This window comes from Cavia porcellus, unplaced genomic scaffold (assembly GCF_034190915.1).
Source record: "Cavia porcellus strain 051 isolate PalLab524CR breed Dunkin Hartley unplaced genomic scaffold, mCavPor4.1 scaffold_27, whole genome shotgun sequence".
Lineage (NCBI taxonomy): Eukaryota > Metazoa > Chordata > Mammalia > Rodentia > Caviidae > Cavia > Cavia porcellus.
Window position 1 is genome coordinate 34,113,165 of NW_026947510.1, and position 19,634 is coordinate 34,132,798.

The following is a 19,634-nucleotide window of genomic DNA, read 5'->3' on the forward strand; positions in this document are numbered from 1 at the left end:
GGTGATTGCCGGGCCTGCAGGAGAGGCTGTCGGAGCATTCAGGTCTCCTCTTTCCAACTCAGGACGGTGCACCATTTACAGAGTCGCAGAAGCGAGGGGACCAGACCTTCCCACGCCGCTCGGAGCATTTCTTGAGCTCCCGGGTGCTCCGGGGACCCTGGTAACTTCGCCCCAGTACCCAGGACTCCTGTGAACTTTGCGAGGGAAGAGAAGCCCACCCAGGGCATCTCTGCGGAAGCCCAGGGTGCCCAGCCATCCGCAGGGGGGACGCGGCAGAGCCGCGCTGCCGAGCGCGGGGTTGACAGCTGCAGGGCGGGCGCTCCTCCGGGTCCCCGGCCGGTCTCCGGCCGCGGCGCCTCCTTAACCCGCGCCGGGAGGCGGGCGGGGCGGGGGCGGGGCGCGGCGCGGAGCCGGGGAGGAGCCGGGGCCTGCAGCGGAGCCGAGCCGGGCCCGATCCAGCGGAGTCCCTACCCGCGCGTCCGCCTCTGGCTCCCGGGAGCGAAGACCGGCCGCAGCCCGGGCCGCGGCAGCGCGGGGACCCCAGGTGCCGAGGGTGGCGCGAGCACGGGCTGGGCCTCGAGGGGGCGCTGCAGCCGCGGGAGCCGGGACGCCAGTCGGCTGCGCGGCCTCCGGACCCCGCTGTCCAGGCCGGCGCGGGGAGCGCGGGGAGTCGAGAACCCCGCCCCGGGCGCCCGAGCGGAGGCGGGAGCGGGGCCGCAGTGGCCTCGGCTAGGGCTCCGGGGACGCTCCCGTCCTTTCCGGAGACCCCGGGGTCCCATCCTGGATCGGGAGGGGACCCCAGAAGTAGAGAGAGGTGCTCCTGCCTTGAGGAAGCCGCCGCCCTCCAGACAAGCGCTGCGGACACTTGGGGACTTCGGGGGCGGAGAGAAGGGGTCCTGCCCGCGGGGCGGGCGCCCGGCCCCGGCACTCACAGAGCCCGGAATCTTGACGCGCGGGAGAGGAGGGCGCCCTAAGAGGCGGGGAGCCGCGGGCTGCAGCCGCCCCACGCCGGGCCGGACCGCTCCCTCCACTTCCCCGGGCCCGGACGGTGGACCGGGGCCCAGCCCCTGCGCCCGGGGCTCCTGCTGACCGAGATCGCCCTCCGCCCGCTGGAGACCCAGATTGGGGAAAAGGGGGACTCCCTCGAAGGGGAGGAGACGACTCCTGGTTGGGAGAGGCTCCTCCCCTCCTCCCCCGGGCGGCGGGCAGGGTGTGGGGGCCGCGCCACCTCCCCCAGGTGGGGCCTCCTTCGCCTCCGCCCCCTCCGCCCTCGGCTCCCCATCCTCTGGGCACGCGGTGCCCTACGCCAGCTCGGGAGGCTCAGCCAAGTACCAGAAGAGCCCCCGAGGATGAGACCTGTCATCTGCCTCTGAAGAGGGACCTCCCTCCAACCCCAAACTCCGGGACTCGGCAGTTTCCTCCCTTCGCTGGAGGACGCGTGGAGACAGGTTAGTGCTCCTCTCGGGCGTCTTGAGACACCAGTGGATGTCGGGGCTGAAGCGGTGGATCTCGGGTTTCCTTACGGGGAGCAGCGAGGCCTCAGTCTTCTGGGAAATGTGTTCTGAAGCAACTTCTGGATTTGAACTCACATCTTGCTGCAGAGGCTGAGGAATGGGTTTCCTGGTGTGTGACTAAAGGATGATGTTCATGGTGGGCTTTAGGGAAGTGGATGTCTCTATGCTGAGGACAGAGTAAGCCACGGTTAATATTCCAAAGTCCAGGCATCCTGTGTAGTGAGGCGGGGCAGAATCCACAGACGCCCCTGTGCCTGCCATCCATGAGCCTTTTTGTCTAGACATGTCCTCACCAAAATCGTGATGGCATTAGTGTCCAAGGGCACACCAGCGGGTCCTGTCCAACCCATTGTGACTACTGCCCCCTTAACGAGCAGGGGCAGCAGGCTGTCTCCGTGGCCTACCGTGGAAGTTACTTCACCTGCCGGACTGCCTGTGTGCCTTGCCCCGCAAGATTCAGAGTTCAAAATGTGAACCCAACGTGTCCTCAGATGCAAGTGGACCGGGGTGGGGGGGGGCGTCCACTCCTGGGTTGAAGTTCTTCTTAATACTGGATCTGCCCGGTTCCCTACACTCCTGTCAGTTCCTTAGGAAAACCAGATCTCGAATAGAAGACAGGAGCTTTGCTGTTTGCTTCCTTCCATCCGAGTAAGGTGACCACAGGGAGTTTTGACCTCACAGAGATTTACTAGTTTCCTTCCAGAGAAGCACCTGTGAATCTCACTGTCTCCCTTCCTGTTTCCTGATTGGTTCTGGCCCCTGGAATCTGTAGTTAGCTTTCCCTTCTAAAATGGGGACTCATCAAAGTCCAGAGGCTTCAGAAAAGGCAAAAAAAGTGCCAGGAGGTCTTCTGACCCCAGGAAGCTTCCCAGCCAGCGGGGATGTCTGCCTTTCAGCCTGAAGACACAGCTGAATGGCTGCTTGCCTGTCTCACAATAGGAAGGAACTTTCACTCTGTGAGGGGTGCTGTACCCCACAGCAAGGCCACGGAACAGCTTCATGTTTCTACTCCAGGCGTCTGGGCTATGCACTCCTAAGTTGGTTCCCTTGGTCCTGGCAGATGCCCAGTGGGGAACACACTTGTAGATCTGTTGCCGTGGTGTAGCACAGGTGTGTCTGCTTCTCAGCGGAGGCAAGTGTGGCCCATCTCTGTGTTTTGCATGAAGGGATGTATGTTCAGAGACAGGTACAAGGTACATCTGTGCTTGTCTGGCCATCCCCTGGGTCTCTCAAGTTGTGTTTCCTCTAGGACATAGAGAAGGTAGTACAAGGATGCCCAGCTGGGATGTTAGGATTGCCCTCCCCTAAGCCTGAGCCCGCTCATCCCAAGAAACAGGCAGCCCAGTCTCAGACTGGGACTACTTCTAGGGCCAGCAAGACAACCTCATCACTGATACTTTTCATCTCAAAAACACCCTGGACTCCTAAGTCCAGAGCTGCTTCCCCTACTTTTGAAAGAATTGGTTCTCACATAGCAGCAGCCTATGTCTTACAAAAGCACTTTAGCAGATGCTGTAGTGCAACTTCTAGATGGCTTAGGTTAAGCTGCAGAAACAGCTCGGTTGTATCATATCCTGCGGTGCCTGGCCCTGCTCTGGTGAGCATTTCTGGCTGCTTGCCTGCAAGGAATCCACTAGAAGCAGGTGGCTGTTGAGAGAGGTTAGCTGTGATTTCTAGACCTCGTCATATGACTCCACGTAGTTACCCTAAGAGATGAGATGATATTTCCTCCATTCCTTCATTCTTGGGGTTTTCCAGATCTTAGCATTCATTGGTACTGGCTAATACAATCTCCTAAGGAAAAGTTTGAGATTCAGACATCCTGAAGATCATCACAAACTCAGTGCAGGTTTTGCAACAGAAACTGTTGCAGGCTTGCTGCTGCTAGTCTCACCTCTATGGTCTGTCAGTTTTATGAGTTTTAATTTCTAGTATTCTTTATTTCTCTCTCTCTTGCTGCACCTCTGCACGAATGCTAGTATTATACCACTGAGCCCCACCCACAGCCCACTAGATATTCTTTTTCCCCATTCAAAATTAATAGCTACCCATAGACGGTGCTTCCTAAGTGTTTTACAGATATTATGACAATCCTCATAAACCCTCATAGGTACTTACCATCTTTATTTTGTAGACAGGTGAATTGCAGAGAGGAAGTGGCAGCCAGTGGGTAGTGGGGCTGGGATGATGGAGAGGATGTTTAGCTACTGTCCTGTTACTTTTGGCTGTAGGTACAGGGTAGGAAGCTAGCACTAAGTAATACCTGACTTTGGCACTGCCCATAGGATGATCATGAGCCATTCAGATAAAATGGGAAGGAAACTGGTGACTATTTGGGATCTTTACTTTTCATTGAGCAGTGGTCTTTCCTTCCCACATAGTTCTGCTATTTCTCTCTGCCCTTACTCAGCACTGTGCCTGTGATGTGAGGGAGCCTGCCCTTTGGCTGCCTCTCTCAGGTTCTGGGGTTGTTTCCTTTTGGGCTTCCAACCAGGGCACAAGAATGTGGCCTGACTCAGGTTCTACACAAGCCTAGTGGCATGAGGCCCACCTGGGAGAGAGGTCAGGGAATCAGGTTGGTTGGACTGAGAAGCAGCTACCTCTTGTTTGCCTTTCTAATAATAGCCCAGAGATTAGCCTCTTGCCATTATTTTGGGGAGCGTGGAATGCATGGCAGCCGCAAGCTCATTAAGCTCCATTCCCTTTCCTCCAGGGATGAAGCCTGGCCGGGCGGTGACTTCATTTCTTTTATGGAAAGGGGAAACTGAGGAGTAAGGATGGTAGTGAGCTAGCATCACAGTCAAGATAGAACTGAAGAATCTTAGTCTCCAAGTTCTTCTCCACGTTGAGCTGCCCTTGAGAATGGGGAAGTGCAGGGCTGAGGAAACGGGATGGCTAAGGGAGGATGGGATCAGGAGACAGGAGGACCAGCCCTTCTGGGCCTCTGGCAGCTGGTAAGATTGAGATCCATGCTGAAGCCCGAGTCTTGTCTCTGGAGGGCTCACCGGAGGGTACGGGAGGAAGGTTAGATTTAACTCTGGTATCCTGACCTGGTGCTGGGGTAAGGCTAGGGAAGAGCATAGACCAAGTAGTGAAAATGGAGAGGACCTCTTTTCCAGGTCTTTGGGGTGGCTGACAGGCAGCACATTCACTCTCATGCTCATGTGCTTTGTCGAGAGGGTTTCAGAGGACAGATCAGCTGAAGGTCTCTGTGCTCTTAAGATGGCCTTTTCTAGGGATATTCAGCAGGAGATAATAGGGAATAAGGAGCTGAGTGTGGTGGCACTTGCCTGTGGTCCCAACTACTCAAGATTCTGAGCCAAGATGATCACTTGAGTTTAAGGCTAGCTTGAGCAACACAGCAAGATGCTATCGCTAAAGAAAAGGAAAGGGAGAGAGAGAAAAAGAAAATAGAATCCAGCCTCCCCTTCTGGAGAGGACCGCATTGAGAGCCTGCTGGTTACTGTGTTACTGTTCAGCTGGGAAAGCCTGGCTGTGTGCGATGACTGTGCTGTCACCCAAGCTCCTTGTGATAGCCCAGGGTCTGGATGCTTTGATTTAGTGAAGTCCTAGAAGGTGTGTGGCTTCCTGGAGTGATTAAATGTCCCTGTTATTTTCCAAGTTTCCATGGTTTCGAGCAAGGGGAGGTAGTGGAATAAAAAGGAGCCTAGAGGGGAGAGGGACTGAGGCTAAAGGGGAAACCTTCCACAATGCTATTTATAACCTGGCCCCCATTTCCTCAAGCCCAAAGCTCTGTGGCCACAGTTGGGTGTCCTGCTGTTCAGCGCTGGGGTCAGCCTGGGAGAGATGTGGATGGGTGTGCTACTGCCTAGGAGCTTGGGGCTGAGTGTGAGTGCGTACAAGCAGATTGCATGCGTGGGTCCTGGGGTGGGGATAGCATAGTGGGGAGAGTAAGTGTCAAGTACAGAAGCACAGGCTAGCATGTGCAAAATGCATTCTGACTGGAAGAGGAACTGTGTAGGACTGAGCTTGCAAAGTGTGCACATGGATGTCTGTGCCCAAGCACTTATCTGCTGTGGATTTAGATGTCACCTACAACAGAAGATGTTTCCGTCCAGAATTCTGAAAGCCAGGCAGTCTGCCCTGGCCCGGCAGAGCTTTGCCTCTCTGGTGGGCCTTAGCAAGAAATGCTGAGTGGAATCTGGCAGCTGTGCAGGCATAAACCTGTCAGGCAGCAAGTGCTCTGGGGGTTGCTGGCATCAGATCTAAGTGAGTGCCAAATGGCCCCCCAGTGGCTCCCACTAGCCTTTGCAGACCCGGCCATACAGCTGTCATGCCTCCCCACCAAGATGTCACTGTGGCTGCACCTTGCTGGCAGCAGGAGTGCTCCGGTGGTGCAGTTGGCAGTGGGGCGCAAACCTCAGGCGTGGGTGGCAGCTAGAAGTTTGCATGGAGGTGCGGCAAGCCTGGCTGGAAAGGAAGGAGGGAGGAGGAGGGCGGGAAGGGAAGCCAGCTCTGAGCCCCAGAGTGGCTGAGGCTATTTTTAGCCAGGCTATCTGATTGTCACCGGTGCATGCACAGCTGGGTGTCTCCCGGCTAGGGAGAGGTGGGATGGCCCTGCCTGTGACTCCTTCCTGGTGTCTGTGTGTGGGCGGAGCCAGTGTTAAAGGTGTGAGCACAGCTGTGCACTCCAGATATCTTCTGTGTGGGATTTTGTGCCTGTTGGTGATGTGTGCTGTGCAGCTCATGTTGGGTGTGTGCTCTGCTGTTTGTGTATCAATTTTGTATCATCCTTTCCTGGTTGTCAATATAGTTTATGCCCAGATGGGTCTTGTGTGTGGGATTAAAAGGCCTAATGCTCCTACTGTATCCGATATGAAAGATCTTCACCAGCATTGGCTTGGGCTTCCTTGGCATGTGCTTGTGTTTCATATACATACACGTGTGCTACTTACCTATGGATGTGCTATGGAAATATAACAAATGTCAGGTAACTGACGAATGCACTTCAGCTAAACTTAACTGTTCTGAGTTAGGTTTTCTCCTTTAAACATAATCCATCAGAGTTTTAACATACTGAATTGTAGAGCTCTGCTCAGTAAGGACAGTTGAGGTGTGACGTTTGTTGTCTGGTCCTACACAAAGGGAGAGTCTTAGTTGTGCTGTGCCCTGCGACATGACGTTAAGTAGCAGCCCATGCTTTGTCTGGTGCCAGAACTGCTGGAAGGTTCTTGGAATGCTGGTTGAGAGCCATCCCCTTAGAGGATTTTCTTGGGAATTATAGTGGGAAGAAACTGTTTCCCTGAAATATTAGGAAGTGGGTCTCTCTCTGTCTCTCTCTCCCTCTCTTTCTCTCTCTGTTTCTTTTTCTCTTTCTATTCAGATTGAACCCAGGGCCTTTGCACTGAGCTAGAGCTCTAGTGCTTTTCAGTTTTTGAGACAGGCATTTGCTAAGTTGCCCAGGCTGGGCTCAAACTTGTGATTGTGATCCTCTGCCCTCAGCCTCCCAGATTGCTAGGATTACAGATGTGCACTACTGCATCTGGCAAGAATTGGGTGGCTCTTGCCTGCAGGACCCAGAGGGAACACTCATCTGTTTCATGCCCCACTTTGCTGTCTTTGCCACAGAGCCCAGAAGCACCATGGCTTCTGACTTGGAGAGCAGCCTTACCTCCATAGACTGGCTCCCCCAGCTGACCCTGCGGGCCACCATTGAGAAGCTGGGGAGTGCTTCACAGGCGGGGCCTCCGGGAGGCAGCCGCAAGTGTTCCCCGGGCTCACCCACTGATCCTAACGCCACCCTGAGCAAAGACGAGGCTGCAGTCCACCAGGATGGCAAACCACGATACAGCTATGCCACTCTTATCACCTACGCCATCAACTCGTCTCCGGCTAAGAAGATGACCCTGAGCGAGATCTACCGCTGGATCTGCGACAACTTCCCCTACTACAAGAATGCAGGCATCGGCTGGAAGGTGGGTCTGCACCTGTAACTCAGCCTTGGCCTTAGTCTCTGACAACTCTTTTCTCTGCTTTTGTTCCTTCAGGTAACTTGGTCCAGTTCACTCTGCCTTGTCTCAGAGATGCTTAAACTTAAAATTTCGTGTCTTACTCTTTTTTTGAACAGTTTTCGTAAGGTCTGCCAGTAAGGCCAGGCCTTTTAAGTATGGTTGTGGGGAGGCAGGATGCTGTTGGTCATCACACTCTTTTTATCTTCCAGCTACTTAGAAAGGATACTCCCTCATTTCACAAAGATTTATTTCCACTTTACCATTTTCAAATCAAGGCACAAGGCATGATCTAGTTCCTGTCACCCAGAGGCAGGAAGCCTGTCGAATTTCGCAGGCTTTGTTGCATACAGTCATCATCTTTTGAAAAACTGTATACCAAGGAAAAACAGTGTCTCACTAGGTCCTTTACCAACACCTGGTCTGCCAGGCAAGTAAAGAGTGGTTGTTTGGACAGAGATGAAGAAGGGGCTTCTCTTCCAAGTGAAGGAGGAAGAAGGAAGGCTGATGTCCTCACTATTGCAGAGCAGTTGCTCATTGGCAATAGCACTTGACTGTCATTTTCACCCTCCATTCATCATCAGTCAGTGTACCAACCAGGTGATGTGGCGTAACCTGTGGGAAGCAGCCAGCCTCCCTCTGTAAATGTGCCCCGCTGTACCACAGCTTCCAGCTCCTCATGCACATGTTTACAACCCCGTTTCTGCGCTCCAGGGGTGACCATCTGCTGGGCCATTGAGAACACGGAGGTGATTTGTGCCTGTTTCACTCCTGATTTGTATTTTCTCATAAGTTACAGAAACAGTTTTTCAATCATGCCCTGTAAATTACACAAGCACTTTTTTCCCCCTTTTTGAGACAGGGTCTCGCTATGCAGTTCAGGGCGGCCTCGAATTCACTTTGTAGCCCACGTTGGTCTCGAACTCATAATAATCCTCCTGCCTCAGCCTCCTGAGTGCTGGGATTATGGGTGTGAGCCACAGCCCAACTAAGTCACAGAAACAGTTTAAAAGGTTCTTTTGCTGTAGATGGAGAAGGCTGAGGAACTCAGCAGGTGGTGGTGTGAAGTATTTAAGTACCTGTTGCCAGTGGGAGGCAAGGGTGGGGAAAATGTATAATTGGCTCTGCAAAAGCACTGATAATCACATTTATAGCCATCGTGTCTTAAATTTCTGCATTTTTTTATGCCATTGTCCTGATTTTTCTTTTTTTTTAAAACTGGGGATTGAAACCAAGGTTTTCACACTAAGTTACATCCTCAGACCTTTTTAAAATTTTGAGTCAGGGTCTTGCTGAGTAGCTCATTTACCAAGGCTGGGCTCAGCCCTCTTGCCTCAGCTTCCAGAGTGCTTGTGTTGCAGGTATGCATCACCATCACTGGCTTCATTGCACTTGATTTCTGATACATGATTCCTGCCATTTGTATAGTCAGAGAATCCAGATTTACCTGATACTTGAACTTTATTGTGTAATGTGTTAGAATAATTGGAAGTGTTTGCATAATGCTTACATCTAATTTGCTTCTCTACTTCCCCAGAATTCCATTCGGCACAACCTTTCTCTCAACAAGTGTTTCCGGAAGGTGCCCAGACCTCGGGATGACCCTGGGAAGGTGAGGTTCGGCTGTGAGAACCAGAGGAGCAAGGAGAGGGAAGTAGTTGAGGGCCAGAGGCCATGACTGCTTTAATTATCCCATAGAGGAAATTATGCTAATTAGAGAAGCATTTTGACTTTCCCTGGGAGGAAGAGCTTGATTGTGAAGCTTGTGGGCTCCCACTAGGTGAGTAAGGGAGATTGTGAAAAAAATTTTTTTTTTTACTAGAAATCTTTGTGGTACATTTGGCTTTGAGGCCCCTTTCTTTTATGGCACTGTTTTGTAGATGTAAAAGTTTGATTTCATAAGCTTTTTTTTTGTCTTTTTGAGACAGGGGCTTACTATGCAGTTTGGGCAGGCCTTGAGCTCACTTTGTAGCCTAGCCTGATCTCAAATTTGCAGTGATCCTCCTGCTTCAGCCTCCCAAATGCTGGGATCATAGGTGTGCGCCACTTTGTTTTTTGAGACAACCTTTCAGTATGTAATTCAGGTGGGCCTCGGATTTACTGGGTAGCCCAGGCTGGCCTCGAATTAACAGCGATCCTCCTATCTCAGCCTCCTGAGTGCTATAATTATAGGTATGCGCCACCATGCCCAGCTCAACTTCATAACCTTTATGGAAACTTTTCTATAGAAAAATATCTGGTGTTTGCCTCAAAGGAAGAATGAATGGAGCAGCATACTTCTGTTTGACATGTTTGACAGATATGAATGTAAATTCAAGAACTTTGCCTCAGGTCACAAGGGAAGGGAAGGGCTCGCTGTGGACATTCTTAGCTCTCTGAACTAAAGACCATTGTCTAAGCCTTCTGAATAACTGAGGCCCTCTCTGAGTTCAGCAGCGTGCTGGGACACTCTGAGCTTGTAGGACAGTAACTCCCAGTACCCTCAGGATCCAGAGTGGATGTCTAGCCCTGTCTCAGCCCCTCTATTTGACTTTCTATCTATTTGTGATTCTGGGGATGGACCAAGGCTTCACACATGTTAGGAAAGCGCTCTACCAGTGTTTTCTAACGTGACTGTATGTTATGTGAAAATTTTGCTACATGTCTGTTTCCAAAAGATGGGAACTTCTTTTTATTCTTTTGGTCCCGAGAACCAGGATTAGGAATTTGCACTTGCCAGGCAGGTGCTTCACCACTAAGCTATATCCCTGGCTTCTATGAGAAGTTCTAGGTGATGAGAACTTCTAGGTGATGGTTTTATTCTCAGTGGGGCTGGGTCCTTCTTGCAGGGCTCTTACTGGACGATTGACACCTGCCCTGACATTTCCCGGAAGAGGAGACATCCTCCGGATGATGACGTGAGTCCCTCCTACCTGTCCTTGCTGGGATACCCAGTCCTTTCCAGAGCAGAATTGATGTGGGATGGGGGAGCTACAGGTCACGGCAAGACACTGCTCACTTGCTCATGGATTTCCCTTCCTTCTTGCCTGCAGCTCTCCCAAGACTCCCCGGAACAAGAGGCCAGCAAGAGCCCTCGGGGAGGTGTCCCAGGGGGCGCAGAAGCCTCGATGCCTCCGGAGGGGAACCCTGCGGGGCCACTTCAGAGTCCTGCCTCTGTGGCCGGCTACAGCCAGGTGGGAAGCTGCAGGCATGCAGGGCCAGCGCTGGGTGATGGGGGATCAGCTGGAGAAGAAGGGAAAAGGAAAAAAACCTGGAGAAGAAAAAGGAGAGGCTCGAGAAGGAGACAGGGAGAGGGCAGAGCAGAACTCTGGGAAATATCAGGAAAAAAGTGGAGAGAAGAGTACAAGGAAAGCCAGCAAGCTGTGTAAAGGGGAGACGGATAAATAAGAATATTTGAAGGAGAAACAATGGTGGGAGAAAGGAGGGGAAAGTGGCCTGGTGTCACTGAACATCTGGAAGACGATGAAGAGGATGAAGAGGCCAGACGGTGCCCAGCGCAGGTGAGGGTTCTGTTGGTTCCCCAGCTGGGGCATACCTCAGGGCTTCCTTGTTTTCACAGGGCACAGGGTCTGTGGATGGCGGAGCAGTGACTGCAGGGGGTCCAGGGCGGGAGAGCACAGAGGGTCCCCCTCCCCTCTACAACACCAACCATGACTTCAAGTTCTCCTACTCAGAGATCAACTTTCAGGACCTGAGCTGGTCCTTCCGCAACCTCTACAAGTCCATGCTGGAGAAGTCCTCCTCCTCACAGCACGGTGAGCTGGCATTGGGATGGCCTCAGGGACACCCACAGCTGTGTATCTCTTTGAAGTTTTTTTGCTCTGAACTCAGGACCTTCACGCTGAGCTCTATCCCCAGCCAGGGTGTCACCATGTTGCCCTATCTAGGCTCAAACTTTTGATCTTTCTGCTTCGGCATCCCAGAGTGCTGGGATTACAGGTCTGTGCCACTGGGTCCAGCTCATCCTTGTGTTTTTTAATTAAGTGGTGACAGTCTCTTCTCTCACTTTTTATTTTTCGAAGCAGCTGATAGTGGCAGAAGGAGCATGTCATGAGCTGAAACGAGAGCTGGTTCAGGAGGCCACTGGGTCATATTAGCTTCAGAAGATGAGTTCGAGGATTGCTCCATCCACTGCCAAAGGCAGTCACTTTTGTTGTTCATTTTTCGGTACTGGAGCTCAAATCTAGGGCTGCGTTAATGCCAGGAAGATAGCACTCCCGAGCTGCATCCCCAGCCCAGTTCAGTGACCTTAGGGCTGCAGGTGGGCCATGTAGAAAGTGACCACTAGGGGACAGCAGAAGTAAGTATGCCCTGCCCAAGAGGTCCTGTTTCATTAGAACAATTTATTTTCATTTTTTAGTGTATTTCTATTTACATTACTTTTCATTACAAAAATTTTGAAATAGATCCCAAAACAGAGCAAAAAGTGTAATAAATTTCCGTGTTTCCATTACCTAATAGTTACCAGCATTTTTAAAAGTTTTATTTACTGTCTACATTTTTTGGAAATGAGTAATTTCATGCAGCTTTCAGAATCATTCACTTAGAGCTACAGTTTTTTTTTTTTCCTTTTTTTCCTTATGGTGTTGGAGATTGAAGCTAGAACCTTCACTTACGCTAGGTAAATGCTTTAGCACTTACTATACTCCCAGCCCTTTAAAATATTTTATTTTAAAGAGAAAAAACAAAAAAATTAAGAAGCAAACAGACAGTCATAATACAGCAAAAGCAAACTGACAGTAACAACAACAAAATACAATAGCAATACAGGATTTCAAAATAAGATGGTAGGAATTTAACAGTGGTTGTTATATTGCATATTGTTATTTCCAGAATAGTTGCTCAGGTTACCAGATATAAGGATGAAAGATTGACCAAACAATATAATTTTCTTTTGAGCTGTTTCTTTCCTTTTACCATATCTATTGTAACTGTTGGATCTGATTTAGTCTTTCAGTTTCTTACACTAGCGAGTTTCTTACACATGCAAGCCTGATTTATTTCATTTATGAGTGTGGTTTCTGATAGCATCCATTTGCCTATAAAAGCTTCAAGTTTATCATTTTTTATGGCTGAGTAGTGTTTCATTGCATAAAAATACCACATCTTTTTTATCCATTCCTCAGTTGATGCTGTCTCCCAGGAGGGCCGGGAGGGAATCCTGGAAGTTCCAGAACACTTGTCCTTCTAACCCTACAGCTCCTCTCTGAGCTCTTCCCTTTCAAGCCAGAGAAAGTCCCATTGAGTGAGACATGCCTGGCCTAAGTCATGGTCTCCTTCCTCCCATCCCTGCAGGCTTTTCGTCTCTCCTGGGGGACATGCCACCCTCTAACAACTACTACATGTACCAGCAGCAGCAGCCGCCACCACCTCAGCAGCAGCAGCAACCAGCGCAGCCACAGCCATCTGCCCAGCAGTCACAGCCACCGCAGCAGCAGCCACCAGCTCAGGGCCCCTCAAGTGTAGGGGGCGCCCCACCCCTGCACACCCCGAGCCCTGATAGCTGTACCCCACCAGGGGGGAAGCCAGCTGGGGCTGAAGGCTACGGGCCGCCCCCTGTGATGGCCATGCATGCGGCACCACTGCAGCACAGCGCCTACCACCCTCATCAGCATCACACCCACCCGCACCCTGCCCAGCCGCCGCCCCAGCAGCAGCAGGCGCCAGGCCAGGCGCCCATCAACAGTCCTGGCTTTGGTGAGTGTGGAGAAAGCCCAAAGAGGGTAAACAAGCCTTGTTCTCTCTGCCAGGGAGGCTCAGTGGGCTGGGAACTTCATGGTGGGTCTTCTGGCCTCTGTCCCTGGCAGCTCATCTCAGCAGGTGGAAGTTGCTCCCCAGAGCTGTATGTGGTAGAAGGTTTGGGGATTGAGGAGCTCTTTGCTGCTGCCCCCACCCCCTATCCTATTTTCAAGGACGAATTAGGGTTGTTTTGTATCTTTTCCTATGAGCTGGGCCACACCTAAAGCACAGATAACTGTATCAGTCTTAAATCCAAGAGGGTGTGAAACTTAGCCAACAAGGGACACTGTCTCACAGCCGCTGTTCTCTCTCAGCCTTTCCTCCTGACTGGTGCTCCAACATTGACTCTTTAAAGGAGAGCTTCAAGATGGTGAATCGGCTCAACTGGTCCAGCATTGAGCAGTCCCAGTTTTCAGGTGAGAGCTTAGGGGATGATGTACAGAGGGACACGCAGTAGAGGACACAGCCTAAGCGGAAAAGCCTGCAGAGGTGGGCCTGGGTAGCTGAAGCTTGGAGGTTGAGGATTGCATTGTTTCCCTTCTGAGTTGTACAAGATGACTCACACTGATTACAGTTTTCAAGTTAATTTTGCCTCAACTCATGGTATGGCAGTGGCTTATTCTTGTCAGTTTTGTGTTTGGGAGAGGAAAGGCTCCTGGGAACTTGGAGACCCCTGGATCCTTGCCGTGTAGTAGAGTCACCGAGCCAGTCACTTTGAAATGTGTTATTCATCAGTAAGATGGAAATCGTGCTGCTAAGGAACAAACAGAATGGGAGTTTGAACCCGTGGAGCCCTGACTGATGTAGATTTCTGCTGTAAACACAGCTGACCTGGAGTATGAACTTCTGCTGTGGGCGGGGCAGAGCCAGGGATGGTTAGCTGAGGGCCTTTGCGCCTCTGTGAGCTCAGCATTGCTCCCTCCCTGTTGTAGAACTGATGGAGAGTCTGCGACAGGCAGAGCAGAAGAACTGGACCCTTGACCAGCATCACATTGCCAATCTGTGTGACTCCCTCAACCACTTCCTCACTCAGACGGGTCACATCCCCCCCCAGGGGAGCTCCCACCGACCAGCAGCTCCCGCCCGGATCTCGGACTCCTGTGCCCTCACCAGCGGCAAACAGGAGCCCGCCATGAACCAAGGTACTGCACCAAGTGGGTTGCCAAGGAGGTGGGGGGGGGGGTGAGGTAGAAAGGAGGGGTGGGAAGAGCAGAAGATTCAAGAGAAGACATTTTATGTACATTTGCCCAAACTGAGCTGTGGGCCTTTTTTTTTTTTTAAAGACAGGGTCTTGGTATGTAGTCCAGGCTGGCCTTGAACTCACTTAGAATGATGCTGTTGTCTCAGCCTTCCAGTGCTAGGATGACAGGTGTACACCACTGTGCCCAGCTCTGGAACTGATGTGTTAGTGGCATTGACTGAAAAGTTGTCCTGAAACATGCAAAAGAAATAGGTCTCAGTCTGGGAGATCAGGCTTTGGTCTGGGAGATTGGAGTTGAGGAAAGGGAAGAAATACCTTAGAGACCCCATTCCAAATTCTGTCTCCATGACCCTTACCTGGATCCTATCGCTAGTCAAGTGTATGAGACCAGTGAAAGGTGACTCCATCGTGTCTGTGTTTGTCATACTTGGAGTTTTGATATTTCACAATTCTGGTGTCCTACACAGTGAGGCTGGTAGCATTTGCAGAACTCCTATATTGCCTAAGAAGCTTTAGAATGAGGCAGGAAGGGAGAAAGAGATTAGAGAGAGAAAAAGATACACTTTCTCCGCCCTGTTGGGTACGATGACCACAGCCACCCAATGACTCTTGTCTTGCTTTGGCAGTGAACTCCTATGGACACCCACAAGCACCCCACCTGTACCCTGGCCCGTCACCCATGTACCCCATCCCCACCCAGGACTCCACAGCATACAGTCGCCCAGGTAAGATTCCAGAAGTGAACTTCGTTTGCTTTCCTCAACCTTCCTTCTCTGCCCTTTTGCCTGAGCCTGCCAGAATGGGTGAGCCATCATGATTGTCAAGGCTGGAGGAGGGGATGGGTCACTGACTACAAAGTCACATGTGTCATTGATTCCATTTTTCATTCATGCATGCACATTTGGTGGTGCTGCAGCTTAAACCCAGGGCTTCACACATGTGAGGCAAATGTTGTGAACCACACCTCCAACCCTAGATTGCTTTAAAATACAATTATAATTGCAATAATAAAAGAAAATGAGCATAAATATGAGCTGAAAATACTCATGTGGGCCATTTGTGTCTGGCTTTTGAATCTAGATGGAAAATATACTTACTTAGGCAAATAAAATGAATGTCTGTCACTTGACCACTAGTGTCACGGGCTTGGGATTGGACCCCCTTTTTTTTGTGTAATGCTGAGGACGGAGCTTCTGCATCAAAGCAGGTTTCTCCCACTGAGCTGCTCACCTAGCCCAGGTCTGAACTATCTTTGATAGTGGGGGGAAGAAACACTGAATTGTCACAGTAAAAATTAATGGAGCCTTCATATTTAAATACATTTGGCCAGTTGTGGTGGTGCACATCTGAGATCCCATCATTGAGAGGCTGAAGCAGGAGGATTGTTGTGAGTTCAAGGCCAGCCTAGGTTATAAAGTGAGTTCAAGACCAGCCTGAGCTACCTACTGAGAACCTGTCTCAAAAAGACAAAAACCAAACCAAAGCAAACCCCAAAAACAAAGTGAATGCAAAGCCAGCTGTAACTTCATAATGAAACTCTGTCCAAAAATGCAAAAAATATCCTTGTAAACGCGTGGTTGTAAGTTTGATCCCCAGTACCAAAAAAAAAAAAAAAAAAAAAACCCAAACCAAAAAAATCATATATACATACACACATTTAGAAAACTAACTACAGTGTTTTCCAGTTTTTGGATAACATTTGACTTTTTGTCCATGTGATGATATGACGTAAATACATATTTCTGTACTGCTATTTCATAAAATACTATATTTATATTTTATCATTATGACATAATCTGTATCAGTGAAATTTATTTATTTAGAGTACTGGAGATTGAACCCAAGGTCTTCACAGTGAGCTACATGACCAACTCTTTTTTAATTAATTAACTAATTAATTTATTTTTAGTTTTGAGTTTTTGCTATGTGTTCAGACTGGCCTTGAATTAACTATGTAGCCTAGGCTGGCCTTGAACTCAAGTGATCCTCCTGCCTCAGCCTGACAAATGCTGGGATTATAGGTGTTCCCCACCACACCTAGTTTTTTATTTTGTGACAAGGTCTGTCTAAATTGTGCAGCCTGGCCTTGAATTTGTAGTCCTGCCTCAGCCTCCCAGTGTGTGCTATTTGTCCTGCTATAAGTATAATTTTAGTGGGAGAATATTTTATTACCATGGAACCTAATTTACTCTTATGGATTTTGTGAAGTCACCCCCAAAAGCGGTGGCCTGTAACGAAAGTACCTCTAGACTGATAAAGCAGTAGGTTTGCCCAGCCTTCTTCATATTGTTATGCAGACTGAGCACTGTATCTAGACGGATGGGCAGCTTCTCACCAGGTCTCCTGTAACCCTCTTCTTCCCTGTAGCACACCACATGGTCCCTCGGCCACAGGTCCCGCCTCCGGGTGCCAGTGAAGAGATCCCTGATGACTTCGACTGGGACTTGATTACTTAAAGCATCACAAGTTTGGACATCAGCCCAGGGCCTGGTGGCGAAGTCTGGCCGGGGAAGAGAGCAGCCCGCCTGTCCCCTCTCCACCTGTACATAGATATATATCCTCTTTCTGTTCTTCCTCTGTCAGAGAAGCCACCACGAGATGCTGCCGAAGATACTCCCCTTTCTTGCCTCATTCTTCTCTCTTCTTTTCTGTTTTTCCCTCATTCTTTTATTATTATTCTAATTATATTATTATTGTTAATATTATTCTTGGTTATATACTATCTTCCATCTCTTGTCTCCACACCACGGACCCAGTATATACCTTGCTAATTTAAAATCATTGGGCTGGAAGACGAGGTCACAATAACTGTAGAGAAACGGTGCAGATTCCAGGTCACCTTTCTCTTTGAGAAACTCACTGTTAAGTTGTTAACTCAGCACTAGGTTGTTTTCTGTTCCTGTCTGTTTCAGGCTGGGACTGGAAAGGTTATCTTACCAAGTAGAAGGAATCTAAAACTTTGCAGGTTTTACTCAATGGTGCTAATTCTGCCCTCTGAGCTCTTTTTTGTCCCTCTGTCCCTTCAATCCTTACTTTTTCTGACAATCCTTATTCCTACAGAGGGTGAGAGTAAGATTTTAATAGGATAACAGCCTGGGTGGGCTGAGTAACTTTTACAAAAGAGACAGGATGGAAGCCAGGGGGAAGCCGGGTGTGTGTGCACATCCATGGGCTCCTGCCTGGGTTGGACTCTGCTCCAATTCTGCTTCTATGGTAGCCCAAGTGGACAATATTCAGCATTAGTTCAGCTTCTTGGAGATGATTTCATTTTAGCCATTTTGGCTTTCAAAACAGAATTCTCTGGAAACTAACTGCAGCTCTTACTTGGATTTACAAATCATCCTCCTTTGCCTTTCCCCATTCAGTATATATTATTTTGTCTTCTCATTGGCCGCCCAGATCGTCCCCTCATCTTATATTGTTCCTCCACTTTCTGGGATTCTGAAGAGAAAGGAAGCCGTTGTGACTGTGGGTGTCATCATGACCCTGACGTGGTGTGGGGGTGGGGGTCTGTCCTCACCAGCCATGCAGAGTCAGACCTGTGTCATGGGTGGGAGGGCTGAGGAGAGGGAAATGAGCTGGCATAGATGTGAGGAGGGAGGCTTTCTTGTGTTTAGCTGAATTGGCAGATGCTTCTCTTGAAATCTAGATCATGGGGCTTGAAGCTTTTAAGGGGTGAAGGACACTGGTGAGGGGGCAGATGGTGTAGAGGTGGGGTCAGTCAGGCTCCCGGCGGCTCTTGGAAGAAGGCGTGGGGGCAGCATCTGTCCTCTCACCAGCGTGGCCATGATTCATTGCTGCGGATTCTTAGTATACATTTAATATTCATTGCTGAGTTTGAGTTAGGAGAGAGAGGAGTAGTTTTACTTCTGTTTTTTATTTGACTAAATTTTCCCTTTCTATAAACTGCAGGAGAGACTGTGTGGTGTGAGCCAGGCCGTGCTCTCTGTGACATCTGCTTTTCTTCATCCTCTTTCATTTCTTCACTATCTCCAAGCTGTCGGGCTGCCTCCTCTCCGGCTTTCCTCCTCATCACCCCTGTCCTTTCTTGGAAGGGGGCTCTGCACGAGAGTTTGTTGAAGTCCAGTGTGGCTGAAGTAAGGGGCCAGTAGGGCAGTTCACTAAAGAGCACTTTATTTCTTTGAAGCCTTTGTAAGAAAGATGGGGCGGGTTGGGGAGGGGACTTGAGTCCCCCATTGTGTTGGAGGGCGCTTCGTGAAGGGTGATGCAATACTTCCCACTGGGGAAAGGAGCCTTTCTCATTTCTAGGAGGGGGCAAAGGCCTTTGCCCAGCGTCCTTGTGTCAGGCACCTCTTCTTTATTCCTCCTGTTCAAGGTGTGTCCTACACACAGCTTCCCTTCCGGTCTTCCTGAGATTCCCACTTTACAGATTAACCCACCTCTTTTCTAAACCCCTTTTCCCATTCGAGCCCATGCAGGGTTAGGGAGGGTAGATGATGTGGTACACACAGGCAGCCCTTGTTCTTCTGTGTCTTTCGAAAGTGAGTCACATTAAGAGCTCTGGAGGCAGCCAGAGTAGCCGCAGTGTGGGGCTAGACCTGGAGACCGCTCTTCAGGACCCCTGAGCTTGCAGGTCCTGTTCCCCAAACTCAGCCTTGCTAATAGCTCAGGACAAACCTGACTTTCGTGGGCCTCAATTTTTCCCTCCCCTACATGAAATGGAAAGAATACTACTATTGTGGGTCCAGCTTTGCTGGAAACGAAGTCCAGTCTTTGTTGTCGTATTGGGTGATATGTGCAAAATTGCAGAAGTTCACTGCCCATAAGAGGAAATAAGGGAGAAAGCTAGGGAGCGGGACAAAGGAGCAGTTGTTTGGTGTCAGTCCATCCATCCCAGGCTTCCTCTCCTTAATTCCCGCTCCCCTCTGCCACCATGTTTCTGGTTTGATGAGTCCTTAATGCCACCCATAATGCTTTGCATCGGTGCAGGCTGGGAAGGGGTATGTGGTCTCACAAGTTGTGTTGTTTTTTTTGCATGCTTTCCTAATAAAAAAAAAGATTTCCAATTTTATCTTACTTGTATTGGTCTCCAGTTTCTTTTTTCTAGGGCAGGAAAGGAGAAATGTGGAAGAATTTGGCTTCAGTTGGGTTTTAGCACTTCTCCTGCCTCCCACTACTGGGATTAATTAGTCAGTTGAACCCTGACTTCTCCTTTGTGGTAAGATTGATGATAAGAATTAAGGGTGCACC

At 49.9% G+C, this 19,634-nt stretch overlaps 1 protein-coding gene across 1 annotated transcript; it reads left to right on the forward strand.

The window, feature by feature from the left end:
* The first annotated feature begins 1,139 nt into the window (after positions 1–1,139).
* On the forward strand, positions 1,140–19,455 carry Foxj2 (forkhead box J2). Its single transcript, XM_003470281.5, has 11 exons — positions 1,140–1,448; positions 7,104–7,450; positions 9,021–9,095; positions 10,312–10,380; positions 10,516–10,656; positions 11,043–11,238; positions 12,779–13,180; positions 13,537–13,638; positions 14,155–14,364; positions 15,050–15,148; positions 16,791–19,455. The coding sequence occupies exons 2-11, from the start codon at positions 7,118–7,120 to the stop codon at positions 16,877–16,879; spliced, it is 1,716 nt and encodes a 571-aa protein (XP_003470329.1). The 5' UTR covers positions 1,140–1,448; positions 7,104–7,117; the 3' UTR covers positions 16,880–19,455.
* Positions 19,456–19,634: the final 179 nt, after the last annotated feature.

Excerpts from the sequence above, each read along its gene's own strand:
- Foxj2 (XM_003470281.5), top strand. The coding sequence starts at position 7,118 with ATGGCTTCTGACTTGGAGAGCAGCCTTACCTCCATAGACTGGCTCCCC. Across the intron at positions 13,639-14,154 it reads TGAGCAGTCCCAGTTTTCAG|AACTGATGGAGAGTCTGCGA; the intron begins GTGAGAGCTTAG and ends TCCCTGTTGTAG. Across the intron at positions 15,149-16,790 it reads CACAGCATACAGTCGCCCAG|CACACCACATGGTCCCTCGG; the intron begins GTAAGATTCCAG and ends TCTTCCCTGTAG.